This window comes from Podarcis cretensis, assembly GCF_951804945.1.
Source record: "Podarcis cretensis genome assembly, chromosome: 2".
Taxonomy (NCBI): Eukaryota; Metazoa; Chordata; class Lepidosauria; order Squamata; family Lacertidae; genus Podarcis; species Podarcis cretensis.
In genome coordinates this window covers 76,568,630-76,586,207 of record NC_137171.1, presented here as the reverse complement: position 1 = coordinate 76,586,207, position 17,578 = coordinate 76,568,630, and the positions used below count along the sequence as shown (strand labels likewise).

The window sequence follows — 17,578 nt, the reverse complement described above, 5'->3', positions numbered from 1 at the left end:
CCCTGGCTAGATAAAGCCATGGGCTAATAATTTGGCTACAAGTTTAGTACCTTAGTATGACATGGAAGATAGATGTACCTTGAGTACATTACATAGCTGTTTTGTACACAGTCAAATCAGTTGCTTGCTTTTCTTTTGGCTCCATTTTTGTCCTTTTCAATAGAGACACTATCCTTTTCAATACACACACTATTCACAGTACATGCTTGTGCTAGTCTACTTTTTTTTTCATTTCTAAAGTTTTTCATAACCTTTCACATGACTGACTTGTATACTCAATGTAGAGTTAGCAAAACCTGGAATAAATTGGGGTTAGGAAAAGACAATAAAAAGTCTCCATGTGGAAAAAGGATGGAAGAGTTTTCTCAAGCATTCAAAGAGTCATTCAAAGAAAAAAAATCTTTGCTTTTGGATAATTTAAACAAGGTACCTCAGACCTATTTGGAAACCATGGTAATTTTAACCCTCAGGAGCTGTAGGTATGTACAATGGCTAAAGGGTTAAATAGAAAAAAAATAAAGACATGTTTCAATGTTTAACATTTCCAATACTACCACCACTTCAGGCTCAGAATTACACTACAGGATGTTACATTGTCTCTAACAGGCTGCTAAATCTACTTATCTTGGGCCACAGTGAAAATAGATAAAAACCTGAAGTTTTCCATGTTTAAAAGCAGTGTCTGTAAATTACTAATTACGCCACACCCTGCTGTGATCTTCCTAAAGCATCAAGCTGGCAATGGATAAAATAAAATGCTGGATTAGAATCTTATGATTCTATCTCTATCAAAGATAGGCCACTCTAGCATTTTAATAGTAATAACTCCATTTTAAACATCTGTTTTCCAGGCTGCTGTTAAGTCAAAAGCACTATCACATTGTTAAAACTCAAACTGTGCAAGGCCAATTTTAGAATACTGTCAAGGTATTCTCAAATAGCAAACCAAGTAAAAGGAAGAGGAATAAGAGATTTTAAATCAAATTTAATGACAGAAAATGATACAAGATATGTATTTTTTCAGTTTTTAGTGTGCCTTTTTACTTTTCTGTCTGCTGGCTTCTTATCATCTACTGCAGATTCCTGGACAGGTAGCCACTTCAGAGGATTGCGACGGTAAATGGGCCACGGAGGAAGTGTGAGCTGAAACGAAAAATACAAACTTCCTTGGCAATGTTTTTGTAAAAGTTTGAGCTTTGCCTATATTAACTTTTAGAGTATATACAAAGCAAAAGAGCAGTGTTTCTGTTTCTAGTAGGGGCGCCATATTTCAAAAAGTAAAAACCAGGATTTTTTTTAGGAAGACCCCAAAAACTACAATAAGTTTTGTGTTTTGGAGCTTTTTAAGGCATTTTTGGTATGATTTAACCCCAGTTGCCAGTTTTCCAGGACATCTGCACAATTTCCAAAAAATAATCCAGGGTGCCATTTTCGAAGGCAAATTCCAGGACATGTCCTAGAAAATAGGACGTAAAGCAACCCTATTCTAGTGCAGCTATTTCAAACATAAGCAAAAAACAAACAAACAAACAAACAAAAAACAAAAAAAAAACAAAAAAACAAGAGCAGCATAAAAAGCACAAAGGAAAACAGAGTATCAAGCTAATGGTACTGTTGAAGATTAGAATCACATTAACACACTGTCCTAAAGAAACACATATTTTACTTATCTTGTATGGTGTGAGCTTTCATTACATCACCATTCTATCACAAGCTTCGCTGAATTCACTTTTTTGCTACACACACAAAAATAAGCAATATTCTTACCAAGCATGATAAAGCAAATCCAGCCATTACAATGTAAACTGTCCAGCCAAACTGTTCAGTGATGTACCCATAAATAAAGCCAATTACCTGCAAGAAACAATAGGTCAATGAGAATTCCAATCACTCTCCAAACCCAGAATGGAGAGAATTTTAAATGAGCATTTTAGCAGACATTTTAACTCATTTAGGGGGTTAATATAGGGAATTGATAGCAGGAGAACATTGGGCTCTTAACCGTCATTCATTTGGACTTGGCCCACTGCAATATTATTATTAATTCAACTTATACAATATAAACATATACAAGATAAATCACTAAAACTAAGCAAGATTAATGTTACTGTGACATACTGACCTACTTACTCAAGAGCTATTTTTTACAGTACTTAAAACAAAAGGCTGCAGCCCTAAGCATACTAAGGCCACTAACTGCAGTAGAACTTAGTTCTGTAGGAATGTGCACAATCATTAACTTAGCCTCAGTATGCTACATACAGGTTGTGATCCAAATGAACACAATGGGTCTGGCTTCTGAGTTGCACTATTGCTATACATATGCTTTACTTTCAGATATTATGTATTTATTGCCTTCTGTTACTTTAAAAAATAATACTAAAATATATCGCATTTTTGTTTACTTATACTTACAGCAGAGAAAAGAATGATTCCCTGAAAAATCTGCTCTGCTAGTTTTTGGCCTTTATAGTCCTGTGAGGATGGAAAAAAGATTTGTGAGCACCAGTATTTCCCCCCATGCTTCTTACAGTTTCTGTAATGGTGGCATATAGATATAAGAAGATCCTGATATAGTTTCCTGTGCTATCACTGCCATAGCAGCTTTGTAGGAATATTCATTGTTTTGTTTGCTGTCATATTTCCATGGCTTCACTTATGTTAATATTCTGAAAAAAATGTCCTAACAACATGGAAGCATCAGAAAATGTTTCCACACAGTTGGGTGAACGTGTTGTGCTGGCACTGAGATTCTGCATTAAATAGGTGCAGAACAGTCGTGCGGGAAGCAATTATCCACGTCACAGCAATCAAGGCAAAATCATTCCTTGGGCAGCTTCCACATGGCTGCTGTTAGCACTTTACTGTACAGTGGTACCTCGGGTTACATACGCTTCAGGTTACAGACTCCGCTAACCCAGAAATAGTACCTCGGATTAAGAACTTTGCTTCAGGATGAGAACAGAAATTGTGCCCCGCCGGCGCGGTGGTAGCAAGAGGCCCCATTAGTAAAGGGGTGCTTCAGGTTAAGAACAGTTTCAGGTTAAGAACGGACCTCCGGAACGAATTAAGTACTTAACCTGAGGTACCACTGTACTTATGTCAAATATGAGGCCCTACTGATCCCTAAACTCAATATATGCTTTGACTATACATGCCAAATATTAAGCTCCGACTTCAACCTCAAGACTACAATTCTCAGCACGCTTTAGCTTACTTGGAAGTCAAGGCGAACCAAAATCTAAGGGGCTGGGCTTTTAAGTAAACACGAGATCGGGGGTTTACAATTGGTCGGTTCAACAGCCCCAAGTGTTTTTAGGAGTTCTGGCTCTTCTCTTTTCCTCCAAGCCCCCAGGGACGAAGAAGAAAAGAGTCGCCCCCCCCCATCAAAGCCACCCGCGCTCCGCTTAGGACACGTCTGCTTTATTGTGGCAGGTGGCCAGCAAGCTCCCCCATCCCCACTTCCTGCCCGGCAGAGAAGAAAGCTCTCACTAATGGTGCTTTGGGGGGGGGGGGTTCCGCAGGAGAGTCTCCCCAAAAGCCCCCTCCTTCCCCGCCTGACCCACCATCTGTGTCGGGATGGATCGGAATACGCCGAACATGATGTCCGCCTGCAAGGCCACGTCTTGCGTTCCGCAGCCGTCGCAGACTCTCTCCCGGGGCAAAGGAGGCTCGCTGGTTTCGGGCTGCACCACAGGCGAGGAGGCCGAGTCCGCGCCGGGCAGGCGGCGTTCCTTAGCCCAGCCGGGGGTCCCCTTGCTCTCGGGCAGCAGAAGAGGGTCGCCCTGCGAAGCGGAAGAGCCCAGGGAGCAGGAGGCGGCGGCAGCAGCAGCAGCAAAAGGCGCTTCCGGATCCTCAGACGAGGCAGCTCTGCGCCGTAAGGCGGGGGCCACAGAGCTCACCGGAATTGCCGCTTTCTTGCCCCGCCTCATCCTGCTCGCACTTCCGGGGCGGGAACCGCGTCGCGCAGTTGACCGGTCCCTCAAACGCGCTTAAAAAACCCAATAACCACAACATAAACGCGCCCGCGACCCGAACCACCCGCCTCTTGGTCCGGCGACAACCTCTTTATGACAGCCGCAGGCTTCTTCGCGGCCTACGGAGCGCTCCGCCGACGCCGCGTCTCCATGGCAACAGAGCCGCGAGGACCCCAACATTCCCCACCCGCGCGCGGAGGAGGGGACCTCGAGCGCTCCGAAGGGTCTTAACCGACTGCCTGTCCGCGCTTTTTCTTCCCCGATCGAGGGCAGAACTTGTCGTTTCAGCGCATCGGGTGAACAAGGCTGCCCTGCGCGGCGCTGTGCGGCTGCGCCTGTTTTGCGCATTTGCTTGTTTCCGATCAGGCACCGCGTGGGGCAGCTACTTGAGCTGCTGACAACTTTGCGCTGTTGAGTTGGCATTTCTCTCGCGGGTGCCAGACTGCGCGGAGGGAAGCAGGAGCGGGAGGCTCGCTCGCTTTCTGGAGAAGAAGCAGGGAAAGAGGTACGGTAACAACAGTCTCGGTCGCGTCGATCAACCAGTCCGCGCAATCCCCCACGCGCCATCCTTTCTGGCCGTCCACTTTCCTGGAGGAGCAGATCCCCTCGGATGCGCCGCTTTTCCGCTGGTGTCTGAGGATTCGGGCTGCTCCCGTTTGGGAGGGTGCAAAATAACTGGTGTGTGAGCCGGGATGGGGTGGGTGGGACGGGACCCATCCCTGGACTTCAACTGCACCGTGAGAAAGCGAATGGGCAGGATATTATTATTATTATTATTATTGCCAGTGGGCAGAACCAAGCAGATCCAAGGTTAGAAATAACGCGCGAGACAAAACGAATTAAATGTCAGTTTCTTTAAAAGGTCTGGAAAGGCTGCAGGCCACGCACGTAGGTGACAGAACAGCGAACAGCCAACGGAGCGCTGCAAAAGCAGTTGCCTGCCTTTAATTCTTCAGAATTAAATCTCTTTTCAAGCCAAGGGCTACATTCTCTCCTCATGGCTGATCTTCCAGGGTCCATAGAATAATAGAATTGTAGAGTTGGAAGGGACCACGGTGGTCATCTAGTCCAACCCCCTGCAATGCAGAGGTCTTTTGCCCAGCGTGGGGCTCGAATCCACAACCCTGAGATTCAGGGTCTCCTGCCTTATTGACAGAGCTGCCCATTGCATGGAGCATATGTTGAGGGCATATGTTAGAGGTGGATGTGGCTCCTGCTAGCCCATGCACACTCATTCTCATTTGCACACCCTACCCATTCGTACTTGTCTGTTTTGCTGCCCAATGCACACCCATTGGCTTGAGGTATGGAGGGAGGGGGTGAACTTTAGTGAACTTGCAGCTGTGTAGGGAAGGGGCTAACAAAGATTGGCACCAATAGAAGGTGGTTTCAAGGCTAATTGCTGCAGGGTGGTGGTGGTTGCAGTACACAGGGAGGGGAGAGTTAACCCTTCCTTCGCCAGCTGTGATCTCCACTCCATATGTGTATTATGACGTTCTGGCTACAAACTAGGCAGAGTGGAGGTAGATAGAGAAGGGTATACCCTGAATACAGGCACCCAGGCTGTGCTCTGTGAAAGCAAAGTTTACACTGCTGTCTCCTAATTGTGAGCTGTACTGGAAGGCGCTGCTTTTCTTATAGGGACCCAGCCTTCTCCATTACAGTCATACCCCATGTTATGGATGCTTCAGGTTACGTGTTTTCAGGTTGCGGACCACTGGAAACCCGGAAGTTACTTCCGGGTTTCGCCACATGCGCAGAAGCGCCAAATTGGGCAGACAGGCGCTTCAGGATGCGAACGCTGTGGGTTGCGGACATGCCTCCGTCACGGATTACGTCTACAACCCGAGTACAGGGTTTTTCTTACAGGGACCCAGCTCCTCTTCCATCTTCCTGTGATGGAAAGCTCTGGCCGCGCTGAGCCTTCCATGGAGTCCAAATATGGTAGCGCCACTTCATAGCCCTTGAAGGCTTATTGGGTGGCAAGGCTTGTGGGGCATGCCCTGCGTGCCTTCCCCTTTTTGTTTCAGAGTCCTCTGCTTCATCACCTGGGGAAAATGTGGATGCCTGGACACTGGCAACCCATCTCCCCGGCAGTTAGACTTGCAAACAACCCTACATGGGGTTTCAAGAATGATTGCACTCTCTCTGTGTGTGGATTTTTTTATGCTTGAAAACATCCTCCTGTTGACTCCATTGTGAAGTTTTTTTCAAGCCTAGTTGCTTTGAATTGAAGGGATGAGGAGCAAGGGAGAGGAAGCCTCATGGACTGGCAGTTCCCCAGCCCTGGTCTTGATATCCTTGGATGATAAATCCAAAATGGGGACCAATTATTTGAAGGATGGTCAAGTTGTATAAAAATGTTCAAGTCTGGTGGGCACATATCGATAATTGATGAAGTATGAAATGAAGTTATTTATTTATTTGAACCCCGCCTTTTTCCCCTGACAGGGACTTAAAATGGATTACAGATAGAATAGGAATAGCTAAAAACTTTTTTATTATTACTAGTCTTTAAATTACTAGTTTTACTGTGAAACAACAGATTGACTCTGATTATCAAGAAGTCTGTTCACAGGAATCTTCTTTGACGCCTTAAGCAGCTTGCATCTCTTTGCTTTTTGCAAGAGTAGGAGAAGCAGGAGTATAGATGACTAGAAGGCAGGTGGAGCTCAGCTCACATGAAAACTGACAGAATGTTGGTTATGTCTTAAAGAAGACAGTGTAGCGACAAGCAATGAAAATTTCTTACTGTGGAACAAACCAGACAGTGAAAATATTCTAGGAGGTGAATGGGTTTAGTAAACCTGGACTGTCTGAATGCCAAGTCATCTGTCCTTAACTGGATTGCAGCCTGCTTTGTAGACAAAAATGCTTTGTATTTGTCTCACTTTGCAGATGGGTGGTTTAGTGAGGGTCTAAGAGCTGGGAGAGATGAGGCTTTCAGCACTGCCATTGGTTTTGCCCCTGCGAGCAAACCTATCCCTGTCACTTCAGTTTTTGAATTGCTAAAATTCTAATTCTAATAATAATTATTCTACCCCGCCCATCTGCCTGGGTTTCCCCAGCCACTCTGGGCGGCTTCCAACAAAAGATTAAAAATACATTAAAATATTGGTTATTAAAAACTTCCCTAAAGAGGGCTGCCTTCAGATGTCTTCTAAAAGTCAGATAGTTGTTTATTTCCTTGACATCTGACGGGAGGGCATTCAACAGGGCGGACGCCACCACCGAGAAGGTCCTCTGCCTGGTTCCCTGTAACTTGGCTTCTTGCAGTGAGGGAACCGCCAGAAGGCCCTTGGTGTTGGACCTCAGTTTCCGGGTAGAACGATGGGGGTGGAGACGCTCCTTCAGATATACTGGACCGAGGCCATTTAGGGCTTTAAAGGTCAGCACCAACACTTTGAATTGTGCTCGGAAACGTACTGGGAGCCAACATAGGTCTTTCAGGACCAGTGTTATATGGTCTCAGTGGCCGCTCCCAGTCACCAGTCTAGCTGCTGCATTCTGTTAGCTTATGTATAGATGTTAGCTTATTGTGTGGTACTCTTCTAAGGAAAACACGTGCAAGTCTACTCTTTTACTCTCTCCATAAATAGCTTTCAGCATATCGGATAAACGGTATGAGCTGGCAAAATGCCATGACAAAGATGTCTGGGAAATTATATCTGAAGATGCTCCTTGTTGTGTGCATGGTGGAATCCTAGGTGGATATTTACTTGAAATCTTTGTTCACAACTCAGAACAATACTTTTTATATTTGAATGTGGTACTCTCAGTTATGCCTTTTTGTAAGTTTGCAGAATGGTTCTCTATTGTGTGTTTTTCTTGTAGACATTTGAAGAGGCTCAACACTTCATCCAGAGTGAAAGGAAAAAATGACGTTCAGAAAAGGTATTATTTCCCCAAATGGCACATTTTAAAAATCAGTATACTTGAGTCATACTTGGCCATTATTATTATTCTAATCATGTTTTTATTTGTTCCCTTTCAGTAAACATTTTCATTTTGGTGCTTGCTGTTGTTATATTTTTGCTAGTGTTGCATCACAACATACTGGGTCTCAGTGATCTCTTGAAAAGGGAATTATCAGGTATGATCTCTCTCTCTTATTTTTATGAGTCTGGGCTTCAGTAATAATGTTTATTTGGGAGGTAACAAATCATTGCGTTGGTGAAATTATGTCCTTCACATAGATTGTTTTTGTAATATATATTTGCATCTCGGTTATTTCACAGAAATATCAAACCATTTGAAGTGCGGCTTTCATGTCAAGAGTAATTTTATTTCTTTATAAAGATATACTGCTTAATATAATAAAAAACCTCTAAGTGATTTGCATAAAAACAATAAATAGAACAACATTTGATAACTCAAAATATACCTGTAGGTAGATTAAAAACAAAACATAGCTGCATATCCCAAATAAACTAATCAAGCCATATGATTTAAGGGTCATCTTACTTGAAAGAAACTTTAATCTCATTGCAATATCACAGTCAATCATTAGGAAGAGATAAAAAGTTTGATTTGAAGGGATGGCTCACCAGTGATCACCTAGACATATTAGACTACAGCTCACATTATCCCTGACCTTTAGCCATGGTACCATATTTTTTGCTCTATAAGACTCACATTTTCTCTCCTAAAAAGTAAGGGGAAATGTGTGTGCGTCTTATGGAGCGAATGCAGGCTGCGCAGCTATCCCAGAAGCCAGAACAGCAAGAGGGATCACTGCTTTCGCTGCACAGCGATTCCTCTTGTTGTTCTGGCTTCTGAGATTCAGAATATTTTTTTCCTTGTTTTCCTCCTCCAAAAACTAGGTGCGTCTTATGGTCTGGTGCGTCTTATAGGGTGAAAAATATGGTAACTAGGGCTAATGACAGTTGACATTCATCTGCATCTGGAGTGCCACAGATTAGCCACCCAATTTAAAGTCTGGTAAAATACCCTTGGCTGCTACTGTTCACCACATGGCCCATCCTGTCCACCACGTAAGGCCTCCCCCTCCAAAGCCTCACTTATTGGGGTGCCTGAGGCAGCTGCTTCAGTTTGCCTCATGGTTGGGCTGGCCCTGCTAATGGAAGTAACTTGAGGAATTAAAGAAATGTGGAAAAATTATGTAAGGCGTATCTAGCAAAAATTAAGCTCTTCAAAGCGTGCAATTAACTTTGTCCTTGATATTTAACAGGACTTAAGAGTGAGTGACATTAGATTGGCATTCCCAGAATGCTGTTTAAATAATAAACCTGTGCACATCATGCCCTTATTTTGCAGATTCAAGTCCATTAGGCCTCCAGCCAATAGATTTTATACCTGAGGCACCTCAAAGGTTGACAGAGGACTGGAATGACAAGGAGATTCCTGTGGTCATTACAGCATCTGATGATAGGCTTGGTGGGGTAATTGCAGCTGTGAACAGTATTCAGCAGAACACCAAGTCCAATGTGGCCTTCCATATTGTCACCTTGAATGACACAGTGGACCATCTGAGGTAAAGTATGTTTGAGAAATTTTCTTCCTTGGTTTTCGTTTGCGAAAGGTTTCCAGGCTTAGTAATGCTTACTTTGAAGAAGCAAACATACTCTGTCCTCTGTTTTGTAATCCTGTATTCTCTGCAATACAGGACGCAGGTGGCGCTGTGGGTTAAAGCCTCAGCGCCTAGGGCTTGCCGATCGAAAGGTTGGCGGTTCGAATCCCTGCGGCGGGGTGCGCTCCCGCTGCTCGGTCCCAGCGCCTGCCAACCTAGCAGTTTGAAAGCACCTCCGGGTGCAAGTAGATAAATAGGGACCGCTTACCAGCGGGAAGGTAAACGGCGTTTCCGTGTGCGGCTCTGGCTCGCCAGAGCAGCGATGTCACGCTGGCCACGTGACCCGGAAGTGTCTCCGGACAGCACTGGCCCCTGGCCTCTTAAGTGAGATGGGCGCACAACCCCAGAGTCTGTCAAGACTGGCCCGTACGGGCAGGGGTACCTTTACCTTTACCTTTTATTCTCTGCAAGAAGCTATAGATAATAAAGTACTGCTTATATATAGCCAAGCAGAACGTTCATATAGCCAAACTGAAATAGGATTGATCAAGAAGAGACATCTCAGAGAATTACTCTTGCAGATGCTGCTCGCTGTTACCAGTTTCAGAACCGACTTGCAGGGTATTGAAAACTAAATATTCTTCTTTCACAATCCTCATCTAGGTCCTCTGAAAAATAGAAGATGTGGTCGTTCAAACGGTGCTTTTTTCTTAAATGTTTAGGGGTATGCATACCCCTGCATACCCCCAGAAAAAAGCACTGCCTTCAAGTATTTGGGCCCCAAATCATTTTTGGAGTTGGAATTACCGTATATAAGACGCATATAAGACGACTTTTTAACCCCAGAAAATCCTCTAAAAAGTCGGGGGTTGTCTTGTATGTCGGGTATGGGTTCGCTGGGCAGCGGGCTCCGCGCTGGGAGGAAGCTGCCCAGCGAAGCTAAGCCAGCTTTGCTGGGCAGCTTCCTGCCAGCACGGAGTGGAGCCCGCCACCCAGTGCTGCTGCGGTGGCAGCTTCGGCAGCTTTGCTGGGCAGCAGCAATGGGCTGCAGGCTCCGCGCCGGGAGGAGCTGCCAATTTGGGGGGTCGTCTTATACGCCCAGTTGCGTAATACGCCGGAATCTACGGTATAATTTAACATCAATCATTTGAACTGAGCCTGGAAGCTTATGGGCAGCCTGTGGAGATAATGGACCATAGGTGTAATGTGACTCCAACTTGATATGCCACACAGTAATCTGGCAGTAGCATTTTGCACCAGTTACAGCTTCTGTACTGTCTTCAATGGTAGCCTCACATAAAACAAATTACAGCAGTCTAGATGTGAGATTACAATAGCATGGATCACTGGAAAGGCTATCCCAGTCTGTAGCTGGCAAACCAACTGGAGCTGGAAATAGGCACTGCAGCCACCTGTGACATTTTTACTGCTCTTTTCCCTGTACAGATCATGGCTTAGTAAAACTAGTCTGAAAAATGTGAAATACCAAATACTGGATTTTGACCCTCGTATGCTGGATGGAAAAGTGCAGGTTAAGTCTGAAATGCCAGACTCGATTAAACCTGTGAGTACTTGCACTGATTTATATTATTTTAACTTCCTTTCAGGTTGCAGATAATATATACTTAGATATGGCAGTCTTGAAAAATCTGACTTGTAACTACTGATGCTATTAGAGAAGAACTCTAATAGAAGAACTTGAGAAGAACTTGATTGTATTCATCAAATTAAGTTGGGACGGTTGAAAATTCTACCAGCATCTTAAGTTTCAATAAATTGTTTATTTACTATAAGCTTTGTTAACGATCAAAATATATTGTTAAGAGAGATTATGGTTATTTGAAACCAGTGTCTGGCATGTCAGATTTTCTTTCTTTCTTTCGTTCATTCATTCATTCATTCATTCATCTTCTTCTTCTTCCCTTTTGTTTCTACCTAGCTAACCTTTGCAAGATTCTATCTGCCTACTTGGGTCCCTAATGCAGAAAAGGCCATTTACTTGGATGATGATGTGGTTGTTCAAGGTACTTTTCTTCCTGCAAATATTTTCAGAGATGGAAACGTCTTTCTGTAGACCTATCCTGTCTCAGGGCAGGGGACAGATTTTAGCCCACCTAAAGAAATGGGATGAAGTCATAGAATTATAGAGTTGGAAGGTACCTCCAAGGATATTCTAGTCCAACCTCCTGTAATGTAGGAAACACATTACGTTAGAATTCCAAGGAAGTTATACTGGTTTTAGGAGGGGAAATACAGTTTCACAAAATTAATTAGTGCAGTATCTTCTTAGTGCAATTAAAACTGCTGTTTTAACTTGAAATATGAAATTGACTTATGAACTCTGCACCCTGATTTGAGCTTTCCATGAAATCTGTACTCTTCCCAGCTTTAGAGACTGAAGTAAGGCTTCTCTAGAGCATGTTGGAATGAATTTGGCATTTTAAATAATAAAGTATTTGTAGATGAAATGGTTTATATTTGCAAAATATGTATTTAAGCTCCACACTGCTCTTCACTTCTGTGCATACATGAGAATAAAGCCCTGTTTTTAATGAAATGAAGTTCTCAGAGGCAAGACTGTGTCTGGGATCTAAAGAGCTGCTTTAGGCAGGTTTCGGGGTTTTCTTATCAAATGAGATTTTTTTGTGTGGCATATGCCCATATAACCATCATAATCAGAAAAATAACACTTGTTTCCAGTATTTGCAGCTATTGAAAATGATTGTGGTGGGCAGGGGCGGAATGGCAGGCGGGGTTTTAAAATTTGTTTTGAACTACCATTTCTTCTTTGCTTGGATTGCTTTTTCAGATGATATCTTTGAACTTTACAACACTCCACTGCAACAGGGTCATGCAGCTGCATTCTCAGATGACTGCGACTCTACCTCAAATAAGTTTGCAGTTCGTGGAGCAGGAAACCAGGTGCAAATAATTGTAAAAGAAGAAAGTGAATGTTACAGGCCCCAGTTCTTAGAGGCTGCCTCTACCCTTGTGGTTGCGTTTGTTTTACAGGAGTTCTTTATGCCTTTTGGTTTTCCAAAGCATTGAATGAAGCCAAGTGCCCCCTTTTTACCTGTATTATAGGACTGGGAACCTTAGCTTCTTCCTGGGCATGCTATATATTCCTGGCCCTTATCAGTCAGTAGTCTGTATAATTTTCAGGGAATGGTTAATGCCTGTACCTGTCTGCATGGGAAGGCTACAAAATGTGGTGGAGTGGTCTTAGGATACCAGGGACTGTGGTCTTCTTCCTCATGTCTTCAGGAGATCTGCTTCTCCCTTATGGTAATCTGAAGCAACGCTTTCAACTTCCTGTTCTAAGCACCGAGGAGGAGCAGGTTGTCCTCTCTGGTATGCTGAACAGCCAGGAAGAGGAGGCTATCTTTGAATAAATGTAGATGGTTCCTTACTTCTCAGAATCTGTATGCTGCATAGGAAGGGAGCCTCCATTCCCCCCCACCCAAATGGGCAATGGAACATAATGGCCATAAGCAAAATGTGGCTGATTCAGAAAGGCGCAGATGGCTTTTTGTATTTAACTCAACTTGCCTCAGTATAGTTATTTCAAGGTATTTGAAATGTAATAGCTAATAAACAAAAACAAATAAAACTGCTAAATATCATCACATTTTGGTGAAGCTAGCATCTCCATTTGGGGTATCTTTTCCTCTGCAAATAGAGGGGTTGGGCAGTGAAACTTTCTGTAGAGAGAGATGTGTATAACCAGTAAAGACTTCCGGGGATTCTTGTAACTGAAACAGAGACCCAGTTTCTATTAATTTTCAGTACAATTACATTGGATTTCTCGATTATAAAAAAGAAGCAATTCGGAAGCTGTCCATGAAAGCAAGTACCTGCTCTTTCAATCCGGGCGTCTTTGTTGCAAATCTAACTGAATGGAAACGACAGAACATCACTCAGCAACTGGAGAAATGGATGGCGCTTAATGTTGTGTGAGTGTGCCCATATTTCTGCTTAGCACTGCCACTTGGGGGACTGAGCCTAACACAGCATTGTGTGTGCCAGTGGGGGTGGAGAGTGATGAACAGCCAGAAGTATTTCTCAGGTCTTTCTACCATGTTGATGATAATCTTTCTCTATGCATGGATCATCTTTGCACTGACACCAGGCTACTTTCTGAATCTACTTCAGCGTACTAGCCCTGAATATAAATTGTTTTCAGGTCTGTCACCTTTCAGTTAAAATCCCTTCAGCTATCTTGTTCTTTAAACATGCCGCTGCCCCAATCTCAGACCATGAAAACCACCTTTATTTATTTCTACCAACACAGTTCCAAAGGTTGTCCTGAATGATCACCTTAACCATCTGCTATTAGGTGGTCCACCCACATTTCTTTCTCAGGCTTTTCCTTCTGCTCCTATTCTGCCTGTTACTTTTTGAGCCTTTTGCGTAGGAAATAGTATTCAGTACTCTCGATACTGAGCTTTTTGAATAGCCAAACATGTCACACATTCTGAAATCCTTGTTACTATTGCCTTGCAAATGTTTTCCTTATATTGCAAGTGGTGGACAATGCCTGAGAGAAGGTACATACTCATTTGCAGCTGAGTTTCTTAGGTGGGCTACACTAACACTCGGATGATTCCTCCATTTATTTTTCTGGCTCATTACAAAGTATGTCAGTTGCTTTTGCTGTACAGTGCCTAACACTGCTGTAAACAAAATGTTTTATAAAACGTACAAAAACAGAAGCATTCTGTTCATTAATAAGATGATTAATGATTGAAAAGAGAAGCACTCAATTGGATTAATGAATATTTACCCTATTTAAGAATTGTGTTTCTATCTTTAGCTGGTTAAATTTTCTTTCTTATCTCTGACTAGAGAGGAAATATACAGTCGGACTCTCGCAGGCAGTATCACTACACCCCCTCTGCTCATTGCATTTTACAAGAGACATTCAAACCTTGATCCTATGTGGAATGTGCGCCATCTTGGTAAGTATAATGGAAGAGGATGTGATACCTTTGCGAGACTTAAGCTGGTTGAAATGGTTGCTTCAATAGGCCTCATTTTCTCCTTTACAAGTCCTTGGTAAGTGTGGTAATGAAGCTGTGGATTTGTCTGCCCGAAATTCTTTAATTTCCTCTTCCTTTACAACATTTTGAGAAGTTTGACCTTGATGTGAAATGGCTCTGGAAACATGGTGTTTCAGTGGTCAGTTAAATGTGGACACAGGAAGATTTCTAGGTACAGTGGTACCTCTAGTTGCGGACACGATCTGTTCCGGTGTGCCGTTCACACCCTGAAAAGTCTGCAACTAGAGTGGCGCTTCTGCGCATGTGTGAAGCACGCAGAATGCTTCTGCGCACGCGGCGAAACCCAGAAGTATGCACTTCCAGGATTGCCACGTTCGCAAGCTGAAAAGACGAAACGTGAATCTAACGCAACACGAGGTATGACTGTATACTTTGGTGATGGCTATTCAGGCATCCTTGCTGCATTCTCCCATCCATCCCAGTTGCAATGGGGGTAAGAAAGGATATTTGAAAGATAAATCAGTGTTTTGACAATGGTTGAAAATTAAGAGTCAGCTGCGAACTTTGAGTATGTGACTTGCTAGCTTTTAATAGAATCCAGCTAGATGGTCAGGGGTCCCTTTACCTTTAGTCTTTTGAGAGAAGACAGGATAGGAATCTAAATCCACTCATTTCTTACTCAATTCAAAGGTTCAAGTGCTGGCAAAAGATACTCTCCACAGTTTGTGAAAGCTGCCAAACTACTCCATTGGAACGGACACTTCAAGCCCTGGGGAAGGACCGCATCCTACGCAGATGTTTGGGAAAAATGGTACATTCCTGACCCTAGTGGCAAATTCAACTTGATTCGGAGGCACACTGACACTTACGAGGCAAAATAAGACGAAGTGACACACTCCATATTCTTCTCAGGAACCAGACAAGACCATTGAGTGAAGTTGGTAATGCTACGTCCATTCAGATTGTTTTAAAATGGAGACACACTTAAGTACTTGAAATGCATGCTTACAGAGGAAGCCTCTTCAAGCAGAGGAACCTCCACGAAACTAGCATTTTCAACCAGATGGGATATTAAAGAATGACCTCCTAGGGATAAAATGTTTCAGTAGATGCTGCACCCAAGACTTTATGACAGCTGGTGCTGGGGGAGCGTCTCATGTGTTGCACAGCAACTTGATGTACTAAAAAGCTGCTACCACTTTTTACTGTTACTTAACCTGTGAATATAAGCTTTTTGCTGGATCCCTCCTATTGCTTGAAGATCCAGTCAGACTCTTACAGCTAATTTTAAGTTTGATTGTGGATTTTTTAAAAAAAAATCTGCGTTCCAAAACCTATTTTTTATAGTAAAGTTTCTTTTAATAAAACTACCCATCAACAGTAAAGCAGCCCTTATTTCTTAAAAAATGAGGAAATTTATGAATTCATGTATATTCAGTTTTATGATTGTGTGCAGGCAACTGAAATGTGAATGGTAACTTGTGCTTCACAATATATCACTCCCTCTAATAAATTAATTGTGCCTGAGTTCCTATCAATTTGGAAGCGAAATCCCACCCCGCAAAAGTTAGTGGTTTTCATGTGTTCAGTGCATATGCTGATCTATAAACACCTGTAAATCTAAAGGGGGGGGGGAATGCCCACTGCCACCAGGCCAAAGATCTGTGAGTTTCCAGGACTTGAGGTTGATAGTGAGCCAACAGATACAAAAAAACCTAACACATTCATATTAAATACTAAACAATAGGAACTTGTGTCATTTTGCTGCTACCTTTAGCAGGTTGAGAACAGTTTTTGTGTGATTGCAGTTAGGATAAAAATGGGAAATTCATTATTATGTGGGTAATTCCCACATCTACTCCCAGAACAAATTTAGGGGACATGCAGGGAGAGAACGCTCTATGGTACAATGAGAAATCCTTGCACCTGATGGAACATTTACATCAACGCTACGAGTACAACCCAATGTGTTTTTAAAATTAGTAAATCCTAGGACCACCACATTTTGGAAAGTACAGTGGTACCTCTGGTTGCAGACGGGATCCGTTTCGGAGCTCCGGTTGGATCCCAAGGTTTCCGCAACCTGAGGGACTGCTTCTGCGCATGCGCGCTTGGCGGTAGAGCACTTCTGCGCATGCGTGCGTGGCAAAAACCTGGAAACATACTTCCGGGTTTGCCGCTTACGTATCCCGAAGCTACAATTGTACAGATTAACATCACCATGAAACTTGTGTTTAAGTAATTTTAAGGTGCTTCATTCCAGCATGTGTAAGCTATATATCTTAAAACACAATAAACTGCCACCCCAAACATAGTGTTTTAACTTCTTGAAAACTGAGCAAGGGCCCATTGGTGTAAAAGGCTGAAAGTATTACGGGACCTGCATCCCTTCTTCGTCCTTGGACCTTTTAAATTTTCTTTTTTTTTTGCACCTGTGCTACCTGTATGTGCACATTCTAAGCTTGGAAGCCCATGAGCTTGGTGGTCATGAGCCTAAGACTAAATGATCATCGTTCCTCTGTCATTGTTTCAGTTGTATGTGGGATTACAAGCTGTGGCAAGATAGCTGCCTGCTTCGCTGGAATGAAAAAAAACATGGAGGTTTATGAACAGCATTACTAATTGTATAATGCCTTCCTGGTAGACAGGTTGAATAAAAAACCCTTGCTGCTTTTGTATATAATTGAAGAACCACACATTTCAGTTAAAAGCATATTAAAAAGTGAGGTTTTCTGCGTGTCTGTAGTTTTCTTGATACTAATCCTTTCTCTGTATGCCCTTCCACCTTCTTCTGGACTATTTTGCTGGCCAGGGAAGGTATTCTCCGGAAACTCAGATGAAGGGGAGATTTAATAAGCTGTGTTTTGAGCCTGTCTGTGCTCTTTTACCCAGTTGTCCAAATACCAGTAAAAAGTATATGATGTGTATGCTTTCCCCCCTAACATCAGGGTTGGAGAAATGGTAGTATTCATAATCTTAAGCAGGAGACATATTCTTCATGTATCGCATCTGTCCTTAAAGGGGTGCTTTGTGTGAGCCTAATGGTCACTGCACTGAAGTAAGAGCAGCAC

The 17,578-nt window shown here is 43.1% G+C and overlaps 2 protein-coding genes across 3 annotated transcripts; one reads left to right on the top strand and one right to left on the bottom strand.

Moving 5' to 3' along the window:
* Nucleotides 1–965: 965 nt before the first annotated feature.
* On the bottom strand, nt 966–4,079 carry SPCS1 (signal peptidase complex subunit 1). The gene is made up of 4 exons (XM_079967249.1): nt 3,567–4,079; nt 2,416–2,475; nt 1,768–1,854; nt 966–1,143 (listed from the first exon to the last, which is right to left on the bottom strand). Exons 1-4 carry the CDS (start codon nt 3,930–3,932, stop codon nt 1,021–1,023), a joined length of 636 nt encoding a protein of 211 aa, XP_079823375.1. The 5' UTR covers nt 3,933–4,079; the 3' UTR covers nt 966–1,020.
* A 203-nt stretch (nt 4,080–4,282) lies between these two features.
* GLT8D1 (glycosyltransferase 8 domain containing 1) lies at nt 4,283–17,242 on the top strand. 2 transcript variants are annotated; one of them, XM_079967245.1, is made up of 10 exons: nt 4,283–4,482; nt 7,812–7,871; nt 7,972–8,070; nt 9,255–9,471; nt 10,954–11,071; nt 11,447–11,531; nt 12,317–12,429; nt 13,294–13,460; nt 14,353–14,465; nt 15,198–17,242. In XM_079967245.1, exons 2-10 carry the CDS (start codon nt 7,856–7,858, stop codon nt 15,386–15,388), a joined length of 1,119 nt encoding a protein of 372 aa, XP_079823371.1. In that variant the 5' UTR covers nt 4,283–4,482; nt 7,812–7,855; the 3' UTR covers nt 15,389–17,242. The 2 variants fall into 2 exon arrangements, with proteins under 2 accessions (XP_079823371.1, XP_079823372.1); XM_079967246.1 differs by lacking the exon at nt 4,283–4,482 and adding an exon at nt 4,498–4,730.
* Nucleotides 17,243–17,578: the final 336 nt, after the last annotated feature.

Bases quoted from the DNA above. Each gene is read 5' to 3' on its own strand.
- GLT8D1 (XM_079967245.1), top strand. The intron at 9,472-10,953 runs GTAAAGTATGTT...TTCCCTGTACAG, and splicing joins GACACAGTGGACCATCTGAG to ATCATGGCTTAGTAAAACTA. The intron at 11,532-12,316 runs GTACTTTTCTTC...TTGCTTTTTCAG, and splicing joins TGATGATGTGGTTGTTCAAG to ATGATATCTTTGAACTTTAC.
- SPCS1 (XM_079967249.1), bottom strand. From the start codon at position 3,932: ATGAGGCGGGGCAAGAAAGCGGCAATTCCGGTGAGCTCTGTGGCCCCC. The intron at 2,476-3,566 runs GTGGGTCAGGCG...CCATCCTCACAG, and splicing joins GATCCATCCCGACACAGATG to GACTATAAAGGCCAAAAACT. The intron at 1,855-2,415 runs GTAAGTATAAGT...TGTTTCTTGCAG, and splicing joins GAATCATTCTTTTCTCTGCT to GTAATTGGCTTTATTTATGG.